Source organism: Vicugna pacos, chromosome 13 (genome assembly GCF_048564905.1).
Source record: "Vicugna pacos chromosome 13, VicPac4, whole genome shotgun sequence".
In the NCBI taxonomy this organism is placed as follows: domain Eukaryota; kingdom Metazoa; phylum Chordata; class Mammalia; order Artiodactyla; family Camelidae; genus Vicugna; species Vicugna pacos.
The window spans coordinates 1,319,107-1,342,528 of record NC_132999.1 but is presented as its reverse complement, the minus strand read 5'-3'; the positions used below and the strand labels follow the sequence as shown (position 1 = coordinate 1,342,528).

Here is a 23,422-nt window from a genome sequence, read left to right as displayed (position 1 = left end):
ACACTTGTTGTTTTGTCTTCTTTAAATCTTTGTCCTTACTGAACATGCTCAGATATTCTTTGTTTTAAATAATAGATTATTATTCATTCCTTTGTTTTGAACATTTGTTGCACAATGTTGGGATGGTAAGATTTTGGTCAAAGTTTGTGAAGATCATGCTGAAATTTCTAGGGAGCAATTTGTTGGTTTTTTCTTGCCACAGATGTTTCCCTGGGATAATTGATAGATAATATGTTGGAGAAATACTCTAATATAATATTTTTAAAAAACAGCTTAATTTGGGTAATCTGGGGCTGACACTTAAATTGTTGATTGATTTTTTTAATTTTAGTGTCACCCAGGATAATTGAGATTAACTCTAGTTTCCATCTGAATTACTTTGAATGTTAATTGTGAGATGGATGCGTATGTGGATTGGGGAGACTGTTAAACGTGGATGGAAATGTTGATTGGAGAAATTGTTCTGTACAAGTAAAGACTCAGGCTTTATTTACCTTAGGTGTATGAAGCAGCTGCCAGAGCTCAAATTCATGCTGTGAGAATTTAATTCCAGTTTAATTTAACTGCACCAATTTCATTTCAGTTATTTCAAGTGTTTTGTTTGTGTCTAGTTTTTTAAGAACGTCAGTTAAGAATTTTTTTTCAGGCTTTTGTGTATTTTTTATTTGAATAATTAACAGATATTTTGGGGGAAGTGTGGATCGCATTTAAACATTATACTTATTGGTTGTAAAAACAATTTTCCAACTCTTGGTTTTTGTTAAATAATCAGAACAGCTGTTGGAGTTTACAGGAGCCTATTTTCTGTTATGTTGGGTTTCTAGCCCTTTAGGCAGAGTATAAACATGTGCCCAGTTTGTTTTTCTTTCCATATCTCCCTAAAAAGACCCACTGATTTTAAAAGAATAGCTTCCCAGCACAGCTGTTAAGTACAACTGTGGTAATTCCCTGCCCCCCCCCCTTTGTGCTTTAGTGCAACCTTTATTATATAACCACAAAAAACTGGGAAGAGAACTGTGCACTGCAGATACTAGACCTGCACTCTATGTGAAGTCTTTGATAATAAGAGCTCCCTAACCCTCTTAATTGTTTTATTTATTTATGGAAGGCGGTGCTTCCTCTAAAATATATATATGCATCTTTTCTTATATTGCATATACTTTGCTGTTGTTTTTGAAAGAATAGTTGTATGGTGTTTACATTTGTGGCTTGATTCATTTCTTTTGAAAATCCTGTTTAACCATGGATTTGCTTACTCAGGTTGTTGGCAAAAGTGTGGAACTGCATCAGATCTTGCTGTATTAAACAGATGGGAATATTAGATGCCAGAATTTTTCATAAGTGATTCATGGCTTTTGTGTTCACTCTCCGTATCATCAGCTTCCTAGGGAGAGTTCTTTTTGAACCAATATTAACTCTTGATAATTTTTCTGTAGTTAATTTGTATCTGGTCATTTAAAGGCCAAAGTGGCCCATTTTGACTCTGATTTAGTCGTGTGTTTTGACTTAAGTAGTTTTAGTCCTTGTCCCCACTACCCTTTCCTCTCATTTGGAGTTCGGGCACAGTTCCAGCATTTAGCGAAGACTGCAGAATAGACAAAGCAGACTAGCCTCACTAGGTGGTTTTCACCAAAGTGGGTCTGAACAGGTCTGAGTTTGTGATAGAATGACTTATTACAAGTGTGTCTAGTGCATTACGGTTTTTGAGACTATGTAGTTTCACATACATTCTTTCTATATTATATTTTCATTTGATGTTGAAAATTGATCTCAGAAATCCATTTCAAAATAGAATAGAATGCTTTAGCCAGTGAGGGGACTGGTCTTATGGGTCAGAATTTGCCTCTCTGTAGGAAGTCAGCCGGAGAAGACGCCCTCTCTTTTCTGGCTCTGTAGGCATCTGGATCTGTTAATATACAGATGACAAATTTTGACCAGCTTTGAAATTACATTCTTTAGCAGAGGAAACATACCATTAGCTCTGCAAGTTAGCCTTGTAGTGTTCAGGGAATGCAGTAGGTGCCTGGCCCCAGATGATAAACTGCTACTGTAATTTTTATTTCATGTAATAGAGTTTAAGCATTTTTTTTAAGATGAAAAAATGGTTTGGGCAACTTCATGAATTGACATGACTGTTACATCAATTTACTTTTTAAAGAATAATTCATGTTTTCAAAAGGTGATATGTATATACAGTTAAATCATAGTATCAAAAGGTTTAAAATAGAACAGCAGTCTCCTTGTCTGCCACCCCCAGTCCTCCTGTCCACAGACAACCGCTTTCAGCTCGATTTAGTTTTCTCTCTCATGTTTACCTACATCCATCTAAGTAATATACTGTTATTGCTTAATTTATCCATTTTAGGTATCATCTCTTGACATCGTGCTATGGTAAATGAGGACATTAGTGTTTGCGTTACCCTCCCCTCTGCCCCTCTCTCCATTTCTCAGTATAATTAGATAACGATTTTTGATAAATATGGTGACTGCTTTTTTTCTTGTCTGGCACTTTATTTTTCCTTGAGTTAATAACTGCCTTTTAAAAAGATTGCACTTTGCCTTCTATACATTCTCTCCCAAATATAACCTATAAATCTGTCAAATGTCTATGAGTATTATTTTCCAAACACTTTAAACACATAATCTCTTAGTTGTTTTTTTTTTTTTTTTTCTGAAGAACTTCCCGGAGCGCTCTTGCTCCCATCTGAGCTGAGTCTTCTCTGGGCCGGCTGGACAGTTTTTATCCTGTGATTCCCTTACTGTTCTCTTGTATTGGATCTCCCATTTCCTGGATCCCAGGTCTGTATTTTCCTTGGTTTATTAGGCCATGTTGCTGGAGTACATCATTTAGCTCTCTTCTCGGGGGAGGCAAATTTTTGCCCCCATGCAAGTCTGACATTGTGATTTTACTTTTACTACTTGATTGCTTGACTGACTATTAGTTTGGAAAGATTTTCCTTTTAGAATTTTGAAAGCAGTGTTCCTTTGTTTTTAGGCTTCCAGTGCTTCTGTTGAGAAACCTGACGCCCTCCTGATTACTGTTCCTTCATATAGGTCTTTCTGCTTTTTTCCTGGAAACGTTTATTAGGCTATTCCCTCCAGCCTTGGTGTTCTGGAACTTCAGAATGATGTGTCTTCACATGGTTAGTTTTTCTCTTGCTGCCATGGGCGCTCAGGGGACTTTTCAGTCTGTACATTGGAGAGTACACTCATCCTCCCATACTTAATCTCCTCGTTACTGCCTTTCTCTTTGTACAACTCCTGTTAATTGAATGTTGAGCGCCCTGGGTGGAACCTGTAATTTTCTTACCTTTTTATTTCTTTGCCTTTTGATTCGAGTTCCTGAGCTACTTCCTTTTTTTCCCCCCTCCACTCTTTCTATTGAATTTTGATGATAATATTGTTTATTTAAGGGCTTTTTCTCCTTTTTCTGACCATTGGTTTTCCATCCATTCTGTTCCTGTTGTTTTGCTGTATCTTTTCTTATTACTTCTGGGTTTTAGAGTTTGTTTTGAAGCTTTTCTGTGCTCCCTACATTGTTTCTGTTTCCTCTGGGTTCCTCTGTTTCTTTTCAAAATGATTCTCTCAGATGAGATGCTTTCTTCAAGTGTCTTGTTTTATCTTTGTCTGTCTTTTCATAGAAGAGTGACGCACTGAACAGCTCTGTAAGTTTGTCTGTAAGGGTGAGGCTTGTCTGCAGTGGGCTTCACTCTGAGGTTAGGGAGCAGGCTGCCTTCATTGGAGGAAGACATCTTTGTGGGGTTTTGTTTTTGTTTTTTTGCAGCATTTAGTTTTTCAGTCTTCCATCTGGGGGCTGTAAACTTGGCCCCTGATGTTCTGACATCAGGATGTAGGAAGCTGTGTGAATCAGTCATTCATCCCAGCCCTTGGACCCCTTGTGTTCAGTCCCATCCGTACCTTTGCTGTCTGCTGTGCTCAGTGTCCCTGAGCCCAGAGCCCCCTCCCGCCTGCACTTCCCTCTGCCGGCACTTAGGTTGTAGCTTCCTTCACGCTACTTAGGTTGTTACTGCTCCTCTAACTTCTTCCTGACTGTCAAAAATGTGTTGAAATCTTTTATCTGCTTTGCTGGCCTCACATGTTCTCTTTATCTTTGGGAGTTAATATCAACTTAATTTCTTTATTGTCCAGTTTAGTGGGAAGTCAGGATGGAGAAGAGAGGGAAGCAAGAAGTTGGTCTGCCATACTTAATTTGGTGTCTATTTTTAAATGAAATATTTTTAATCTAGTTTTTAGGGCAAAATGGTAAGAAGAGGATCTGATTAGTTACCCTCCAGAGAGAGAAATCACTCAAACTGAAATTTCGCAGTACTGTATTTGAGTAAAAGCTCAAACTCAGGTTTACCTTCCCCAATGAACAGAGCAAAGTATTGTTGCTATTACCAGAGTCAGCAGAGAGAGCAGATAAGCCCAAGGGTTTGACTCTGCTTGGGAAGCCAGATCACAAGCCAGATGCTGGGTATGTAACAGAAACCTAGTTGTGAAGCCACTTGGACTACTGCAGTCAATGCGTTGTACTGTGTTCACTGGATCAGTTCACCCTCCGTCAGGGGAAGTTAATGTCAGGTTTGTGGTACTCTTTGGCTCTGCACGACAGTAATTTAACCTTTTCCCTTGTGTTTTATAATGAAAAAAATGTTGTTAATTGGAAATAAAGAATAAAATTTATTTATTCTGAACAAACCTTTTTATTTTGAGACAATTTCATACTTAAAGAAACATTAAGAACAGTACAGAGAACTCCCATCCAGTTGTCAGCATTTTCCCACACTTGTGTTACGTGTGCATCTTCTTTTTATCCACCCTCTTCCCACCCCTAGCCCCTGTCCCCCTTCCCACTGCCCAGTAATTTGCAGACCTAATGCACCTTCATCCATAAATATTTAGGTACCTCGACCCCCACCAAAAACAAAGACTTTATTTTCAGTAAGTACAGGATATTGGTCAAAATAAGAACATTTAATAATATTTAATAACTAGTACAATAGTATTATCTAATGCACATTTCATACTCAGAGTTCTCCAATTGTTTCAGTAATGTCCTTTATAGCTATTTCCCCTTTTTTTGTGCCCCCACCCACCTCCCACAGGTCTAATCTAGGATCATGCTTTTCATTTAGTTGAGATCAATCTTTAGTCTCCTTTAATCTGAAACAGTTCTTTATCCTTTCTTTGTCTTTTACATCTTGGGTATTTTTGAAGAATACAGGCCAATTATTTCACAGAACGAACTTCAATTCGAGTTTTCCTGATGCTGCTTTATGATTAGACTCAGGTTATGCATTGTTTGGGTGGGAGTACTACAGAAGTAATGTGTCTGCTCAGGGCATCGTGTCAAGATGCATGTAATGTTGTTTGTCTCATTCCGGTGATGTTAACTTCTATTATCTTATTAAGGTAGTATTTGCAATGTTATTCCACTGTGAAATTACTCTTTTTCTCTGTATTATTAACAAGTAACTTACAGGAGATGCTTTGAAATTTTATGAATGTCTTGTTCCTCATCAGACTTGCACCCGGTAATTTGGCATCCATTGATGGTTCTTGACTGAATCAGTTATTACTAGGATGATTCCAAGATGTAGGTTTTCTAACTCATTTCTCAGTGTATTTAGGGAAGAGCTTTCCTTTCTCTCCCATTTGTTTATTTATTCATTTTATTAACATGGACTCGTAGATTTTTATTTTATTCTGTGATACTCTGTTACTTATTTTGAGGGTCAAATTGTTTTAGATTTGGCTAATGGGAGCCCCTTTAAGTCATAATTTTTAGATGCCCCCATTGTTCTTGGAGCCCTTTCTTCCTGGCACAGCAAGATGCCCCAGGTTTAGCAAGATGCTCCAGGCTCGGCCTTGGAATCAGTCATTTCTCCAAGTAGCCCTCATTCTTTCTAGTGGGGAGTAAGATTTATAAACTAAGATTTCTCAGCAAATAAGAGCTAAGAAACATAAATAAACAGACATATCTGTATATCTTTGTGTGTGTGTGTGTGTGTGTGTGTGTTGAGCATGAGTTCATACTGTTGCCTGAACTCCAGTTCAGCACTGCAGGTCTAGTCTTGCTCTTTCTGTCCCCATCAGTGGGAATCTGGTTCCCATTATCCTCAACATTCGTACTTGTTTGCTTAGTTTCATAAGCAGAGAAATTAGTTCCAAACTGCTAACCCATACCTTATAACATGAGATCAATATTTGTTTATAGTTCTTTTTGTCTGTATACTGGCAGTATATAAAGTATTATGTTCAAAAGTTGTTTGGGTTAGTTTCCTTCCCTCTTTTAATACACTTATTTACTTGATGTACAGTTAGCTTCATTTGTTCGTGTTTGATTTCCATTTTAGGTTTTTTTCCTCTTTGTCCTTGTATAAAACATGAGTATAGTCCCCAGAGTTAAAACTATAAACTATTGTACCAAGAAGTGTCACTACCTGATCCTTCCCCTCATTGCTACCCATCCCTGTAGACAACCAATTACTTTGATCTATCCTTTCTGTGTTTCTTTTTATTAAAAAAAAAAAAAAAAAGCAGGTACATGAGTATTTTCTTATTTTCTCTCACAAAAGGTAGCAAACTAAGTATAGTCTTTTGGAATTTTCTTCTTTCATTTAATAGTATATTCTGTTTATCACTCCATGTTTGTAGTAATTTTCCTTATTTTTAACAGCTTCATAGTACTCCATTTGTGATGTCACAGTGAATTCAAACATTCTCCTGTGTTTGGGCATTTAGGTTGTTGTTTCCAGGATTTTACAGTTGCAGACAGTGCTGCAGCTAACAGCCTTACACAGACATATATTTGTATCATTAGGTATCATCAGGGAAGAAGAAAAGCTTTCACTTTTTAGCTGAGCAGTAATGAGTAAGTGATTTTATAATAATACTTCAGCTCCTATCTTCCCATCTACTGTGATGTTACAAATGTAGTTAAGGCTGTGGATGTGAAATAATTTATTGTACTTAGATTTCTGTCCGGGAAACCTTGAAATTAGAGAGCTGGAAGTGGCCTTGGAAGCGTTTTTCGTCTAGGTCCAGGTTCATTTTAAGCAACTGGCTATTCCTTTTACATACTGATCAGTGCATTTTACCACCGAGTACTCAGGCCCAGCTGTTCTAGTGCTTTTCTCTTTTAATTTAATTCATGTTGGGTTCCTTCCTGTCCTGCTGTTAACTGGCTGCTCCCTGGGGTTGTAGAATGGCAGTTGGATAAGACAGTTATACACAGGATAGAAACAAGGCTTTGGGCGTCCATTTTCCCTGGTAGGTCTGAGCACGTTATTTAGTAGCATAAACTCAGGGGCGCATCTTGGATTCTTAGATAATGCTGCTGGCCCTCTTAGGTGGTTGATGACTCCCAGTCTTTTGTCCCAGCAAATGGGCTTTGAGGTAGAGGGGGGCCTCCTCCTGCATTGCCGGATAACCAGACCAACACAGCTTCCCATCAGAAGGGCCATGAAAGGATTGTGTATATGTTGAGATAATGATCCCCTCAACCTAGGGTTGCCTGGAGCCTCCAGGCAGGTCACTTCTGGCCCTGAGATGACGCTTCAATTTATGCACATGCTCTATACGGATGTTACCATTTTTTATGCATGTCCTGACATGGAAAAGGTTAGGAAAGTAGGCTAGAGCAACCTCAAATTAGCCTCTAAGAGCCAAGGACAGTGCCTCTTAGAGAAGAATTGACTTATTTAGAGTAGAAGGTTAAACCTACTGTCTGTAAAAATAAGCTGATCACCATATCTTAAATCTGGTGTGATTTGAGATCATTTCTGTTTACTTCTTTGCTAAAACAAAAGTTATAAATTGAAAAAAAAATTTTTTTTAATGTCTTGGCCTGAAACCCTGCTATATGGATGTTGCAATACCCAAGGTATATTTTGATTTTTTAGATCGGTGCGCATGATTTAATCTCTGTTCTGAATACCTCTCAGTTAGCTGTATTTCAGTATAGTTCTGACACTTAAGTTGCTTCTCTACTTACATGTTTTATCTGAGTAGTATCTCATTAAGTTGTCTAAACCTCCTTGCGCATCTCTCAAAATGTGCTTCTGAAGTATTTATTTTACTTAAAATATATAAAATTTAATGATTCTGACATTAAGGTAATTATTATAGTTATCAATTTTGAAATAAGCTTATTAAAATAGACTATTTTATCTCATTCATTTAAATGTTTTAAATATAACTTAATTTAAGGTCAGATAAAAGAGGAGTTTCTGAGGGGTTTTTGCTGACTTTGGCGTAGATAATTGGAATGTTCTCTGAAGAGGAATTGTCAGCTGCAGGTCCTTTTAATGAGTGGAAACTCGGGGGAAAAGTTCTGAGAATTAGTAGTCATGGTATATGTGGACATACGTTAACTGCTTTGTATAGAATCGCAGTCGCCAGAATTAACCCCTGGCAGCCGTTTTACTCTCTTTAGTATATGTTTAAGGGAAGGGAACTGAGCGTCACTGGGTGCTTTCTGTTTGCTAGGCCTCTTGTCGTGTACGTGATACCACTTGTCTCATGAATCCCTTACCGTAGCCGTGCGAGGTGGCGGTGGTGTCTGTCCTCTGTTGACAGATGAGGAAGCAGGCTCTGGAACCACCTCCTTAAGGCCGTAGAGTGAGAGACTGGCGCAGCCAGCAGGTGAGCCTCAGACTGTTAGTTCTGGAGCCCGTGCTTGCTTCATTATGCCGCGTGATCTCTGACGTGTTCCTTTTGGGTCCACAGATTAACAGTTACATCCCTAGTAGGGTAACCAAGTCAGTTTGGTACATTTTTGTATTAAAGAAGGAAGGAGTTTTTTGGCAGGATCAGAGGCCAAGGGCAGGGATCAAGTCTTCGGTGTACTTGAACCAAAATGACATGGAGCATAGTTCTGGTCACCGTGCCCATCTCCTGCTTCCTCCTTTGGGGCTAGCTATGCACCATTTTTCTGAGAACTTTGAAAGTGTAAGTACTTCCTCAGAAATCCCGGGAGTCTGGTTAGGATGTGGGCTCTGAGCCAGCTACGGAGGCCTGGGATCAGACATTGCTGATAGGGTGTGATGGGGATCAAGCCAGGCTGGCTGAGGACCACGTCAGGGCTCATAGTAAAGAGAGAACTGGAAACAGAGATGGAGTAGGGTGTTCTCAACTCAGAATTACCTACAGTCAGTTTTTCAAATCTAACCTTCAATAAATGTGAGGCTTCCCGGAGTGCTTCTTAAAAAGCATAAACCAGAGAGGCAAAAGGAAGGAAGGACAAGGCTCTGGAGCTTTAAATGAAGAGAAAAGGAATTCCTGCAAGTGCCAATGACACTTTTAAAAGAATCTTTATCAAGAATTTGGGAATAGTGTCTTTGAGATTTTTGAAGGTTGTTTTTACAATGTAGGGCAACATTAGGAGTGTGGTTTTGCTCAAGAAAGAATTGGGTTGTCACATGGTACTAAAATCTGGGTTTAAAATATTGATGGGATAAAGAAAGAACCGTTTCAAAGGATGGTGGCAGCTTAGTTGATGATGGGCTGCCATGCTTTACTCTCGTTACCTCTGTTGCAGAGAGGATAGTCTAGTCTTCAGTTTTGATTCCTGTGGGGTAGAACCTCTTGAAGGCTCTCATTCTCACTTCTACTAAACAGCAGCGTCAGTCATTCCAGCGAGTTGTTTGGCAGAGGTGAATGCTGGAAGCTCTATCACTGATGCCCCTCCTTCTCCAGGTGTCCTGTTATCTCTTGCTGCATAACAAACTGTCTTACACCTTAGTGACTTACAGCAACCCTTTTATTTTGCTTATGATCTTAGGATGGGTCAGGAGTTCAGGAGGAACTTGGCTGGTGTGGTATCGGCCGGAGAACCTGAGGCTGGAGCATCCACTTCCAGGATGGCTTCTTAAGTCACATGTCTTGTGCCTGTGTGTCCTGGTCTCCGTTTCTGCCCCTCTCCCTTTCCCACCTACCCCTCCCCTCCCCAGCCTCTGTGGTATATTCTGCAAGGTCTCTCTGTGTCATTTGGTTTCTCATAGGATGTTGGTCTCAGGGTGATTAGGCGTCTCACGTGGTGGCTGGCTTTACGAAGAGCAAGCATTCCAAGCAGTAGAAAGAGGAAGCCATCATTTTCTGAAAACCTAGACCTGCAAACTGACACGCAGTCCCTTCAGCCATACTCAGGTGGTCAGGGCACTGGCAGAGCCTGTCCAGGTTGCATGGAAGAGGACGCAGATGAGCCTCTGATGGGAGGCGTGTCAAGGACTTTGCGGTCATCTTTGATCTATAGTAGGGCCTTTAAACAGAGACGAGAGAGTGTCTATGAGAAATCCTGAACTGTGACTTTACCAGAAAACAATTTACTCATCTAATGATTCAGGAGAGATTAACATTGCTCACCTTGAATAAGAATGGGACAAGAGAAAACTGCCAGAGGAGGAAGGTGGAGAAGATTGCCTTTCCTACAAGATAAGCTTTATTTCACCACTGCCTTCCTGCCCTGGCCCTGGATGCTGGGCTCTGTGAGCTCTGTGAGTCCCAGCCGGCTGCTTCTGACCACTGTGGGTGTGGGGCTCATGCTCAGTCTCCCAGCCCTGCCTTGGCTCCCTTCCTGGGCCCTGGGCACCTCCTGTTGCTCTGTATGGGAGCTCTCCTGTTCCCCTGATCCAGGGAACCCAGCGCCCACTCCCAGAACGAGCAGCCTTGGGTTTGGGTGATTGAGCGATAGGCAGTGGTTCTGGCTGCCCTCGGGCTGCTGTGGCACCTCTGGCATTGCTCAGTGTAGCTGGCTTCCCTGGACTACATTATGGCCGAGTCCCTGCTCTCTCTCTGTGACGTTACCACTCTTTCCCCCTGTGATTTCAGAAGATTCAAGTTGAAGACAGCAGAGACTTCAGAACTTTCAGCATAGAACAGGCTTGTGAACATTTGGTTCAGAGCATCTGTGGTGTAAAGAAGATTACATGCCTTTCTCCCAAACATTTAAAAATATGTCAGTTGGAGTGTAAGCTGGGTTACTTCTGGAATATGTTTCTACTTACGTATGTACTGGAATATTTATAGAATTGTTACGCTAATTCTGCCCTGTCCTCTGATTTCAAGAGGGATAACTGTTTTACTACTGATGTGTTTATGGAGAGAGAGAGAGAGGAAGAGTTTCGAATAACTGCTGCAAACATTTTTTCATTGATCATGTTTTTAAGAACCGATAGAGCTGTAATCTTGGATTTTGGTGGATCTTACCACATGTTTAATAATTTAGAATATATTTATTTCATCAGTATCTTTAAATTTAAGACATTTAAAATTTATTTTTATTATAGAAGTAATGCTTTTTGAAAAAATTCAAAGTGTATAGCTGAAAGTAGGTCCATGTGGCTCTAATCCCCTGTCCCATTGTTTTTACGTGACTGGTAACAGTTACTATACACCCTCCTAGACATTAAACATTTTATATACGGATATATAATACATATACAGAAAAACATAGCATGGAATCTTTTTAAAGCAAAAATGACAACTTTCTGGACTTACTGCTTCGCAGCAGTCCATGCCTTCAGACACCGAGTTTGAATCCCAGTTCCGTCACTTACTAATGTATTAGCAAGGCATATAACCCCTGTGCCTCAGCTTCCTTACCTATAAAACAGACCAAATAATAGTACGCACTTCCTTGGGTTGTAGAGAGTTAAATGAAGTAATAGTTAGAACGATGTGTAGTGGTGGTTGGCACATAGGATGTAAGAGAGAAATACTAACCTTTAAAACAAACTCATGTTACGGATGTTTTCTTAAGAGTTGCTGATCTTTTCGAGTGTTGCACTTTAAAACATTCTCTGTGTTGCGGGTTGGGTAGTGTTCTGAGCCTTACTGTTGTAGCAGCATGTCTGTACTGGGTTTGTACAGCGGTTCCACACGCTTCCCACCCTCGCTGTTGCAGTGAGTTGCTGTTTCTGATGGGCAATGAGATGGGAATGTGTTTGCCTTTAGATTATACTGATTAGCAATTAATCTTTTTGCTAAGCCTTGAAAGAAAGTAAGGAGAGTGGAGTTGGAGGAATTATATCTATAGGGGAATGACGTGATTATTTAATCTACGTTTTGCTTTATCTTCTTTGAATAATTATATAATTAGAGGGGACCTGCTAATTACCTAGTCCTCATTTTATGGTGAAGAAATTGACCCAGAATAGTAGTGAAGTTCTCCGTTGTATCGCTAGTAATGGTGGGCCCAGGACTGGCATCCTGGTCATCAGATCCTCCCTTTCTGCATCTTTAAGAAGCTCAGGAGCCTCTCTACCAGTTGAAGCCGCTGTTGAATAATGGATGCACTAAAAGTGGCTTGCCTGTCACTGCTGTGTGCTTGAACTGTTTTTCTGTAGAGACAGTGACTAAGTTGTGTCATAAGCACTAGTGCGTGGTGTTTTATAAGAAAAAAATTTAGAATTCCAGGAGAATTGTTGTGGGCTTTGACTATCACATGTATTCTGTATTATTTGGTTCTGTGTAGTGAATACTAAGGGTACTGAAGACCAGTGGTTATATGGGGGGAACATTACACTCAGTGAGGGTGCCACTTTGTCTTGTGAACACCACTCGAAAACGTTCGTGCGTAAATAGGCCCCTTTCAGCATGGAGCTCCCTGGTTCTCTGCCCTTCTCTATCTCTTGATGAAGAAGCAGACTGCTGTTCTCTGGAATGTGGATCACTTGGTTGCCTTCCCTCTGCCTCTGTGCCCTGTCAGTTCTCACCCCCTGATTTCCAGGAGAGTTAAAGCTTTGGGCAGGGGCGGGGGGCTTTAGGAAAAGGACATGAGTGTGAGCGCGTTTTGGAGGCTGGGCTGCTGCACCTCCCTCCCCGCTTCTCCTTTGTGGGGAATGGCCCTCGCTCAGGAGAGGATCAGACTCTCCACTCCCTCCCAAGGGGCGCTGCCGCCCACTTGCAGGGCTTGTGATGAGGAGGGGAGGAGAGCAGGGCTGGGGAGGCTCCTGAGGCTGAGGCTGCAGCAGGAGGAGGGGAGAGGAGGGAGCTCAACAGCACCAGCCTCCCAGGCTTCGAGGCCCCGGGGCTGAGAAGGGAGACACCCAGCTGGGGTTGGAAGAATCTAAGCATACGGGAGAGATGGCTGGAGGAGAGTAACTTTGAGGACGTTGTATAATCTGAGCGAAAGAAGACAGGACTGTTCATGAGATCCAGAACCCTGCCGTGGCCACATGTAATGTGGGAGAAATACACTGCCTGGCTTCTTGGCCTTGATGTCAACTTGAAGTGTAATTAGGCATAATAAAAAAAAGCCTTTATAAGTTCTCAGACTTATCTTTTAGAACTTCTACAGGGTTCCATCCTTATTAACCTCTTTCTCTCAAGTACCAGCATTTAAGATTAAAACAATGAAAAGCTTTGATTTAATATTTTTATGTTTTGCTGAATAGATAGTATATGTATAACTTAAAAACATTTTATTGACTATAGTTTTATTATATACACACACATGCACACACAATATAATATTTCAGTTATGCTATGATTCTTGTAGTGTTTTATAGAAGAGCCTGGAAAATTCTAAGGCAGTTTCCATAGGAAATGTGTTCATTCTACAAATAAACTTGAAATTTGTCTGTTATAAGTAGAGACTACCTTTCATAATAAGATATTTCCTCTGGCTCCAAGTCTGGCAACACGGCCTCCCTGACCGTCTCTGGGCTCTGGTCTGAGGACGAGGCTGATTATTACTGCGCCTCATATAGAAGCGGTGGCCCTTTTGTGCAGTGGTCCTAGTTCATGGGGAGGTGAGACCAAAACCCACCCTGAGCTCACTCAGCTCTTCTCTCCCAAACTCAGGCTTTCATATTTTTCTTATTAGTTTGTTCTGAAGTAATTAGAAAATTAAATAAAAATTTAAAGATTTCATGAAGAAAAAAAAAGATATTTCCCGCTAAGGTGATTAAAATAAATGATTTTAAGATTATTTGTAGTATTCTTTTATTCATGCTATGCTCTGTTCTATTCTTAGTTTTTCGAGATTTTAAAGTAAAAAGATAAATTTAAAAATTGAGGGTTTAAAGCCAATATTTTTCATTCTATTCTTGGGTACATCTCTGGATAAGGTGTGTGTACACAGAGTGAAAATTCTCCAAAGCAATGTAATGAATGGCTTCAGAATGCCCCATAATACCCATTGCTGTAGCTTCCTGGCCTTCAAATGTTTCTGGTGGGAAAGTATTAAGCTCTCAGAGAGTACTGTCATTTAAATAGCCAAAATCAGTTGTCCTAACACACGTTGTCTTAATTTTCTTATTGTAAATATTTATGATAGAAGAAAATGGGTTCCTTAACTCAGAAAGTGAGGTCTTTTTTGAGATTTGGTAAAAGGCACACTTATTTCCAATGTTCTAGAAAGTCAGTACTATTTTATTTCCTTTTATTCTTTGTCCTCATCCCTGTCTTAAGTGCCTATTTATTTATTTATTTGAAATGCAATTCACATAATATAAAATTAACCATTTTAAGGTGAATGGTTTGATTCAGTGCATTTAATACATCTCCACCTACCACCTGTCTTGTTCCCAGATATTTTCATCACCCCAAAATAAACCCCATACCTGTTAAGCAGTTACTCCCCATTCTTTCCTCCCCTCAGCCTTAGGGTAACTTTTTAAAATTTGAAATTGAGAAATTAAAAAATTAATAAAACTTTGTGTTATAATTGATATAAGACTAGATTTAGTCTGTTCTAGTGGTTGTAAAATTAGATCACAAAGCTGTATATACTTTGTGTATATTTACAACCATAAGGGGGAAAAAAGGAATGCTTGCTAGGAAACACACCAAAGTAACTGGTTTTGCTCTAGATTTTCTTTTCTTCATTTAAAGGAGGGGGAAAAAATCTTCCCATAATTATACACACACACAAACACAAAATAAAAACTAGGTATTTAAAAGCTTGGGCCTAAACTTACTATTATTATAACATAATTATTTATTGCAGGATAATATTAAACTTCTTTCGGATTGAGTACAAATTTTTATTTTAGTATTTTTTGAATGAAAAAGATTTGCTGGAGGAACAGAACTACATAATATTTGTAGTTTTTCAGCTCTCCAGGTTATCTCAGATTATGAATAGCTGTTTCAAGTAAGCTGTGTTGTAATTTATTTTTCATTTAAGAATGAAGTTCATGGGACTTTGTTTTCAAACTATAAAAACATCATATTCTTGTTGATAGAAATCAAATACCATGGGGGTGTACAAATAAAAAGCTACCAGTCTCCCCTCACAATAGTCTTCTTTTGTATCTGCTTAAAATAATTGTTAGCAGTTTGGCAGTCTTGTTAGCCTTTGTCATGTGGCTTACACGCACATAGAACAAAATCGGACCTAATTGAGTAAAAATCTCAAAATGTCTTTAGGATGGCCCCATCTTTTTTTTTTTTTTTTTTTTTTTAATGGAGGTACTGAGGATTGAACCCAGGACCTCAGGTATGCTTGGCATGCACTGTACCACTGAGCAATCCTCCCCACCTCCCAACCCTGACTCCCGGCCCTCCTCCACTCCCCCTTGCTACCAGTTAATGTAAATGTGCGAATGCACCTGGGAAAGGCAAGGCCCCAGGCTAACTGCAGGGGGAATCTTACCACTGAAAGCTTTCTTATTGAAAAATAGTACCCTGTTCTGGCCAAACAGGCAGTGTATCACTGCACTCTCCTAGTCTTCCTTGCCCTCTCCTCCCTCTCAAATATAGAATGAATGTATGTCAAAAATTGATTCGTCTCCTTAATGAGGGAACCAGCAGGATGGCAAAGCTGATTCCAAGAGCATTTGAGAAATTAAGTGTATGCAGGCACTGAAGAATGAATGTTGAAATAAATTGCTAGACTAGATAGATACAAAATTGGTTAACATCCTGCAGGTAGTAAAACCATAACCTTTGGAGTCTGCTGGACAGAAATTCTACCAAATAAAGTCTACAAGTTTACCTGTAACGTTACGGAATTTGGGTCCTAATCAATAGTAAACAGCAGATCAAACAATGATATTGTAATTAAATATCTTTGGGATATTTATTGTACAGTATGTTTCATTACACACTGAAAGTGCTTGTAGTTCTTGATTCACTTTATTTCCAGGTTTGGCTGACTTTTCTTAATGAGAAAGGCCTCTTGTGATGTATGATTAAGCAAGACCAATATAGTAGAGATCAGATCTTGGAAGAGCTTGGTATCTTAAACTAAGAAATTTAAACCTCCTTTCAACAACTGTTTATTGAGCACATACTGTGTGCCCGGCAGTGGATTTGTCACAATCCCGAGTGTGTGACTGTGCTTTGGTGCCCCTCCTGTGCCCTAGGAGGCCCACTGGTGGTTCTCAAGTGGTTGCATTAGGGTGTCACCTGGGAAGTTGCTTTTCTCAGAATAGACATGTCCTTTGTCCTTCTGTCCCAACCTCAATGTAGATGTCCCTGCTTGAGTGGAGCATACGTGTTTAGAAAAACCTTTACAGGTGATTTTTATATCCTTTTCCTTTAAAAAATTATTGTTGTGTTTATTGGACTTTTTAAAAAAGAAATTGAATGAGTAAACAGCAAGTGAAATGGCAGTCAATATTTTTTAAGTTTCCATACCTCTTAAAAATAATGTCCTGATTGTACCCTCAGCAAGAACTAAATGCCATTGTCATATTAGAATTACATTTAATCCAACTGAGACATTAATTTGGGAAGGACTGGGCTTAGTTTTCCTAACTGTATCCTTAAGTTATGCCTCTCGCTGAAGAAACTTAAAGAGTTGTCATTTATTTGTAGAAGTATATGATCTGCATGGCAAAGACGTGATTGAAAAATTAGACTTTAAAATGTGTTTAGTGAAAAAGAAACTGTCATTAACTTATCGGAGACTGTGGTAAAAGGGAGTAAGTAATAGAGGAGAAAAGTGTGTATGTGTTTAACTTGCGGTGAAACTATTTAAGTCAACAAAATGGGTAGCTGTTATGGACATGAGTTTAAATTCTTTTTGGTGTAACTTTAATAAGGCAGCCACTTTGTGTAAATGCACTCACAAGGCAGGGGTTTGTGATTTCACTACGCCTCAGCAGCCATGGAATTTATAACTTAACCACAGGATGTGATATTACGGATTAGGGGAGAAACTGGGAAATAACATGATAAAATTGGTATATTGTGTATTTTTCTTTTTATTAGTGTGCCGGTCCAGCAAAAGCCCCTGGGTCTGTCTGACTTCTTCAGGTGTCCACTGTGGAAGGTGGGTGACATACTTATTCTTACTTTGCTATCCAACTTGCTTTTTTCAATTTACCTTAAGCTTTATGTCAAAGTTTTACTGATTTGGATTTATTTAGCACCACTGCTTAATCATAGTGTGTACGTAATTCTCTGTAGGGCTTCCCTCTCCTAACAGAATCCCTGTTCGGTGATGGAACTGAGGAAAATCTGGAGGGGGGACCCCTTTTTTGTTGGTACTCAGAAGAATTAATTTGATGATAAAGACAATCTACTAGTAATATGTGACAGTCTGCTAGTAATAAAAGATGAAATAAGGAACTCTGATGTCTTATGGTTGTTTTAAGTACCTTTTATTAGGGTAAATTTAAGCACGCTCAGAAGTAGAGAGTATAATTAATTGAACCCTGTATTTTTACCGCCCAGCTTCAACACTTATAAACATGTGGCCAATTTTGTTTCACCTATTACCTATGCCAGCCTTACCTTTTTGAATCTGAGTTTTGAATCAGATCCTGGATATCACATTATTTTTCTGAAAACAAAACAAAACAAAACACTAGAATATGTACAGATAAAGGAACTCCCTTGAGAACGACCTCACGGTGGGGTTATTAATGCTGTCTCAAATGTACCACATGTTTCATTCCATTAAGGCTTAACACTCCCAACCCCCATTCCAGCCTGAGCATTTCCTCCTAGGTCTTTGCTCCAAAATGACTTTACTTAAATATTAAGTACGTTAGTAACTCTGCTAACAGAAACTCAAGTAAACATCCACCTTTGTGTGCCTGGCAGTAGCACATTTATTTCTGTCTCTCTTTTAGCTTGGAAAATCCACTTTGAATTTACTTTAGAAGTTAATAGCCCAGCAGCAGGGAGATGGGAAATCATACCAAGCGGCACAGGCTGAAATCTGTATTGCATTTATTTGGACTGTTTCCCCACTGTTATTTATAAACCTTCATTGCATGAAGAGAGCATCTTATTTTCAGTCCTGGAACTGAGTATTTTGTTTCATGTACACTTAAAGAGTACCTTTGGAAAATGTTAACTGCATATCTTAATTGTGGTTGTTGTGGTTTTGCAATCTCTAGGATTTGGGGAACCTGAGAATACTTTGTACAGATAACATTTTTTCTTTTTAAAAAAGAAGAAAAGTAGAAGCACTTAAATACTGCACTTTGAAGAGACAGATTCCTCTCCTAGATTTTGAGAGGTGAGAGTTATAATGTAATAAAACTTACATAATTCTATTCTCCATTTGTCTCATAGTGCTCTACAGCCTGAATCTTGAAGGTCATATGTCAACAAAAAGACCTGACAAACTAAAAAATTGGAGAGATGAATGTCCTTGATAGCTAACAACAAGCAGTTCTCTAAGTAGGTTTGGAAAAATAATCAAAATGTGATAATTCTACCTAATAAAACTGAAAAAGGAAAAAAAAAAAAGAAAGTGAAAACTTTCTAGGCTCTGTAGGCAGCATGCTTCCAGTTGTAAGCAATCTTAAATTTAGGAACTTGACATGGTGCAGAGGTACATGATTAAGTAGATTACACAGATGAGGAGAAGAGCCTGTATTTGGACGTTCATTTTACATGGCTGATTGGCTAATGTTCTTGTATCATGTAATCCTGGGTATTGGTTGCCAAGGATTCTGGGCTTTTTTTTTTAGTGATTTAGCCCACTTGTCTGTAGGGAAGTCTTAAATTGAGCATTTTTTCCACTAGGAAACATAGTTTATCCGTAGCGCATTTGAGTTATATATCCTATTAGTCTTCATGACACCATCCCATTTAAGGTATTTTTCCGATTTTTGCTGTTGTTAAAAAATCTGTGATGTGCATATTGACACTTTTCCTTTTTAGACCAAATTGTCTAGCTAAAATCTAAAACTGGATGAGAGAAATATTTATTTTTATGATAGCCTTTTTATACGTGTTGGTTAACTTCTGACTGATGTTTTGAGTATTAGCCAAAACATTGTTACTCTTAGGTCTGCAGTAAAGCAGCCCTACTGTGTCACTGACATTGACATGTGAGCATTTAGTACATTTGGAGACTACAGTATGTGTGTAAATGAACTATATGCAATGTAACCAGTTTTCAAAAATTTGAATGTGGTAATGCCTTTATTATCATTCCCTATTGCCTTTTCTTGGATTCTGAAGGTACTCCTCATTATAAATATTTCTTTGTTTTTCATGGCACAGTATAAATACGTATAAGCCTAGGAAATTAAGCTGTAAATACATACAAGCATAGGAAATTAAGCTGATTAGATATTGAACCTATAGGCTCCCCTGGAGTTTATCTTTTAATTAAATATGGGGTGTTTCCTGACCTGTGCAATGTGTTATCTCAAAGTATGGACTTAATATGATGACTTTCCAAGCAATTATGTTGTTTGGATTCTGAATAAATTGTAGTTAAGCAGGGAGGCAGGGTATATAGCTCAGTGGTAGAGCTTGTGCCTAGCAAGCATGAGGTCCTGGGTTCAATCTCCAGTACCTCGTACCTCCATTAATAAAAAAAACCAAAAAACCTCATTACCTCCCCCTCCACCAAAAAAAAAAAAAAAGTAGTTGTTAAGCATATAAAGGAAAATACGAATAAAAAATTGCTAACACTCATTCATGCATGCATTCTGAGCCGTGGATTGTTTAATCACCTAAGAACCGACAGTGTAAGTGTTGTTACCTCCATTACAGGTAACAGAAGCACAGAGAGGTTAACTCACCCCAGCTCCCCTGGCCAGCATGTGACAAAGCCTACTTTTGAACCCAGGCAGTCTTGTTTTTGAGTTTATACTCTTAATCATTTTTAAAAAATTCATTTTAGTCCACTTTTGTAAACTTAAGACCTTTGTACCCACAAGTGTTGGTTATGTTTATTACAAAGAAAACAAAATGTCGGAAAAAACCATGACCAAAGTCAGAGTTGAGTGGAGGGTGGCAGTGCCTCTCATGCTTCCAGCTTTCCTGGGGCCAGAGGCTGGGCTTGCGGTTGGTCCTCCTCGCTTTCCCTAGCTTTCCCCAAGGTAAGTGTTGCTCCTTGTTCAGTTAAGGCACCTTGTGACAAAAATGTCACCTTAACTCTCTGAGCAGAGTTATTTTGGTGCTGTTAAATCAACATTCGTTTTGACTGTTGTGAGTTTTCCATTAGACCTTGCCTTCTACAAGTTAGCTGCTTTCTAGGAACTGGGGAGTTTTAGTTTTTGTTTTGTAAGGGTCTTCAAGTAGTTGTCGGTTACGGCTTTGTACACTATTTAGGTGAAGATGTAGGTGAATTTGTGCGCACAGCATATGCATGTGAACCCTCAATTCAGTTTTATTTTGCTTTTTGTGATAAAACGATTTATTCAATCTGAATGGGAAAGAGTTAATTTTTATGACTGTAGTCAACCTTTGATTATCTTTGTCCATGTAGAGAAAGAACAGTCTGTATAAGGTTAACATGAGTTGTGTTTTGTTTGGATTTTTTCTAAACAAACCTATTCCATATGAGTGGAGTGATTGTGCAGGCATTCACATAAAAGATTTGCAGCCATGCTGATGAGAGAGAGATGGGAGGTTGTCCTGTTTAACTGTCTGATTGTCATATTTTGTATTAAGTAGAGTGTGTGACCCTGTAGGCAGTGACTGAGTTATTTAATTTACGGAACTCGTCTTTGATAATAGCCTGAGTTTGGGGTTAGCCGTCTGAGAAACACTTTAAAAAAAGGAAAAAGCCGTAGCAGAAGGATCTAGCAAAGGAGTTGACAAGCGATGATATCACTGGTGTTGAAACTGGTTTGCGTAGATGACACCTTCCTTGCCTGGCCCCAGTCTTGTGTGTAACTAAGAGCCGACTGTCATACATGATTGCGAAAGAAGAGCATATTTTAAGTACTCAGCTTAATAAATCACTAAGTGACTGAATGTTCTTACAGGAATGAATGCTCTTATTAGGAAAAATTCTTTCTCATTTCTGATTTGATAACAATCTAATTTTATTATCATCTCCTACTACTTTACCTTCCAAAGCAGTATTTAGATTAAGATAGATTTTCATTTGATTTTTGTAAGGTATGTGAATGTCATGCAAAAAAAAAGTTACGAAGATGCACAAATACCCTTAATCAACCATAAGAAGTCAGAAAAGCAAGAAAAAGCTCAGCACACGGTGTGTACGGATTGCAGTAGCTACAGTACGTACTGGTAAGTGTTACTGTTCCTTTACCGTGAGTGCAAGTGTTTCCTCATCTTCCTCGCTCTTTGCGCTCGCCCCAGCCTCTAAAGCAGTCGAGACGGCCACTGCTGCCTGTGAGTTCTGTGGGGACTCACAGAGGACGGGGCCACCAGGACCACCTGTACGTATTCATTCCGATTTCCCTTTGCTTTGCCCTTTCAGCCTCTCCGCTGCCTCTTCTTTCCCACCCCCCGTAGGCTGCAGGGAAATGAAAAGTAACTATTATTTGTTGTTGCTCACTGTAAGTCCTTTTCTTTTTCTTGTTTTGTTTTTAATTGAAGAATGAAAGGATTAGAAACTCAGTGCCCCACCTGAGATAAAAACCCATGTTCCTATTGTCCAGTTAACATTTTGTTATATAATCTTAAATTTATAACTTCTTTGTTTAAAAAATTATTTTGACATTCTCCCCACTCCCAACACAGTTCCGGTCTCCTCTTCTCTTCGGTAGATACATGTCAAGATTTTTGCTTATAGCTTTTCAGACCAATTTTTGTTTAAAGTATCACATCTTTTAAAAAGATTTTGGGGGCCCTGTTCTCCTTGTAATAATGTCTACATGTCTGTTTCATATAAATGACAATAAAGTAAGTGTCTGTTTTTGTGGCGACTTAGAACTAGGCTGTTTAGATTACAAGTGATGTTTAATAACCCATGTCCATTTGGTCTGCTCAGAAATTCAGTGTGTTTTACAGTTTTAACTTTAGTGTGAAGCAAATTTCTTCCCTTGTCTAGTAAATTATGAACAATTCTTTACTTGTTGTAACCACTTTACTGAATTCAAACGGGTTTTAATATTGAAAGAAGAAAAAAAAAAAACCCAAGCTATTTAAAGGCTCTCTTTGGATGTGTTGTAGCTGCCACACAGCCCTTGAATCAATGTCACACAAATGCCGTAGGTCATACTGGGCAGGGATGGGGATTTAAAGTCCAGACACCGCTTTTGATTCATACTTTCTACTGAAGTTGTGTGCTGGTCCTTTCTGCATCGTCCTTAGTTGGTTATTGTAGAAAGCTGTCCATCAAAAGGAAGGAAAGAAAGGTCGGTGGTTTAACATTGCTGTGATGACTGAGTAAAGCCTCGTGAGGGCTAGCCATCCAGATCACTACCATTTCGGTGATCCTTTGTGCGAAGGTGTCCGGACCTGGGTGAGAGAGAAGCTAGAGGCAGATGGCAATGTCAGTAGAAGTGAAAATCTCAGGATTTTCACACAAGGCCTAGTGCTCAGTTTATTGCCATTTGTTCTCATAAAACACTCCTACGAAAGTTAAGTGTTAGCCAAGCTGTTAGAGTGTTTTCATTAGTTTCCCCCCCCCTTTCCCTCAGGAAACTAGAATGACAGAGCTACCTAATTGACAGAACTGTGTGTTACTATAAGTTTGTAAGTATTTCTCTTTAGACAGCAGAAATTAAGATCGTTCTTGAAGTGTCTGTCTTACAGTCATCAGTGTAGGTCATGGCATCCTGTTTGTACCAGACATTGAAAACATTCAGTCTTCTTGGTTTTCAGTTAGTAATGTGCATGAAACGCTTAATGGGGAAGTTTGGAGATACAGCTAAATCTCTGTGTGCAGTGGGTTTTCTTGCTATTGGTGAGATTATGAGGAAATAGTAACTCTTTGAGGAAACTTAAAGAATTACCTTAGAATTTTCTTAATGGAGTGGAATTCTGTTCATAGGTCTCTTTAAAGATAAAGATTATCTACTTTAATGTCTTTGTATATTGCATTTTGGAGGAATACCTTTATTAACTAGAATTGGAATTTAATTTGTTTTATATTTAATTTAATTTAATTTGTTTTATGTTGGAGTAGCGTGCTAAAGTACAAATCGTTTCACGGCTGAATTGGAATTAAATGGCGGATCTTGAACCTTGGGGAATAGACACCATGGCAGGGGCTTCTTGGCCAGTTCCAGTCTTCTGTGAGTGTGTGGACACCCAGAGCTTCTGAAGTGCAGGGAGCTGCAGCTGGTCACAGAACCAT

At 39.1% G+C, this 23,422-nt stretch overlaps 1 protein-coding gene across 17 annotated transcripts in view; it reads left to right on the top strand.

Moving 5' to 3' along the window:
• Positions 1-23,422, top strand: part of LOC116277794 (ubiquitin carboxyl-terminal hydrolase 3-like) — a 60,980-nt gene that overhangs the window by 1,161 nt on the left and 36,397 nt on the right. For 15 of the 17 annotated variants that reach the window (XM_072974003.1, XM_072974008.1, XM_072974004.1 and 12 more), the window contains exons 3-4: positions 17,167-17,227; positions 21,274-21,405. In XM_072974003.1, the coding sequence (XP_072830104.1) occupies positions 17,167-17,227; positions 21,274-21,405 (193 nt within the window). Of the gene's footprint in view, positions 1-6,788; positions 6,878-17,166; positions 17,228-18,323; positions 18,425-21,273; positions 21,406-23,422 lie in introns of those variants that run through there. The other 2 variants (XM_072974009.1, XR_012078969.1) reach the window with 2 other exon arrangements.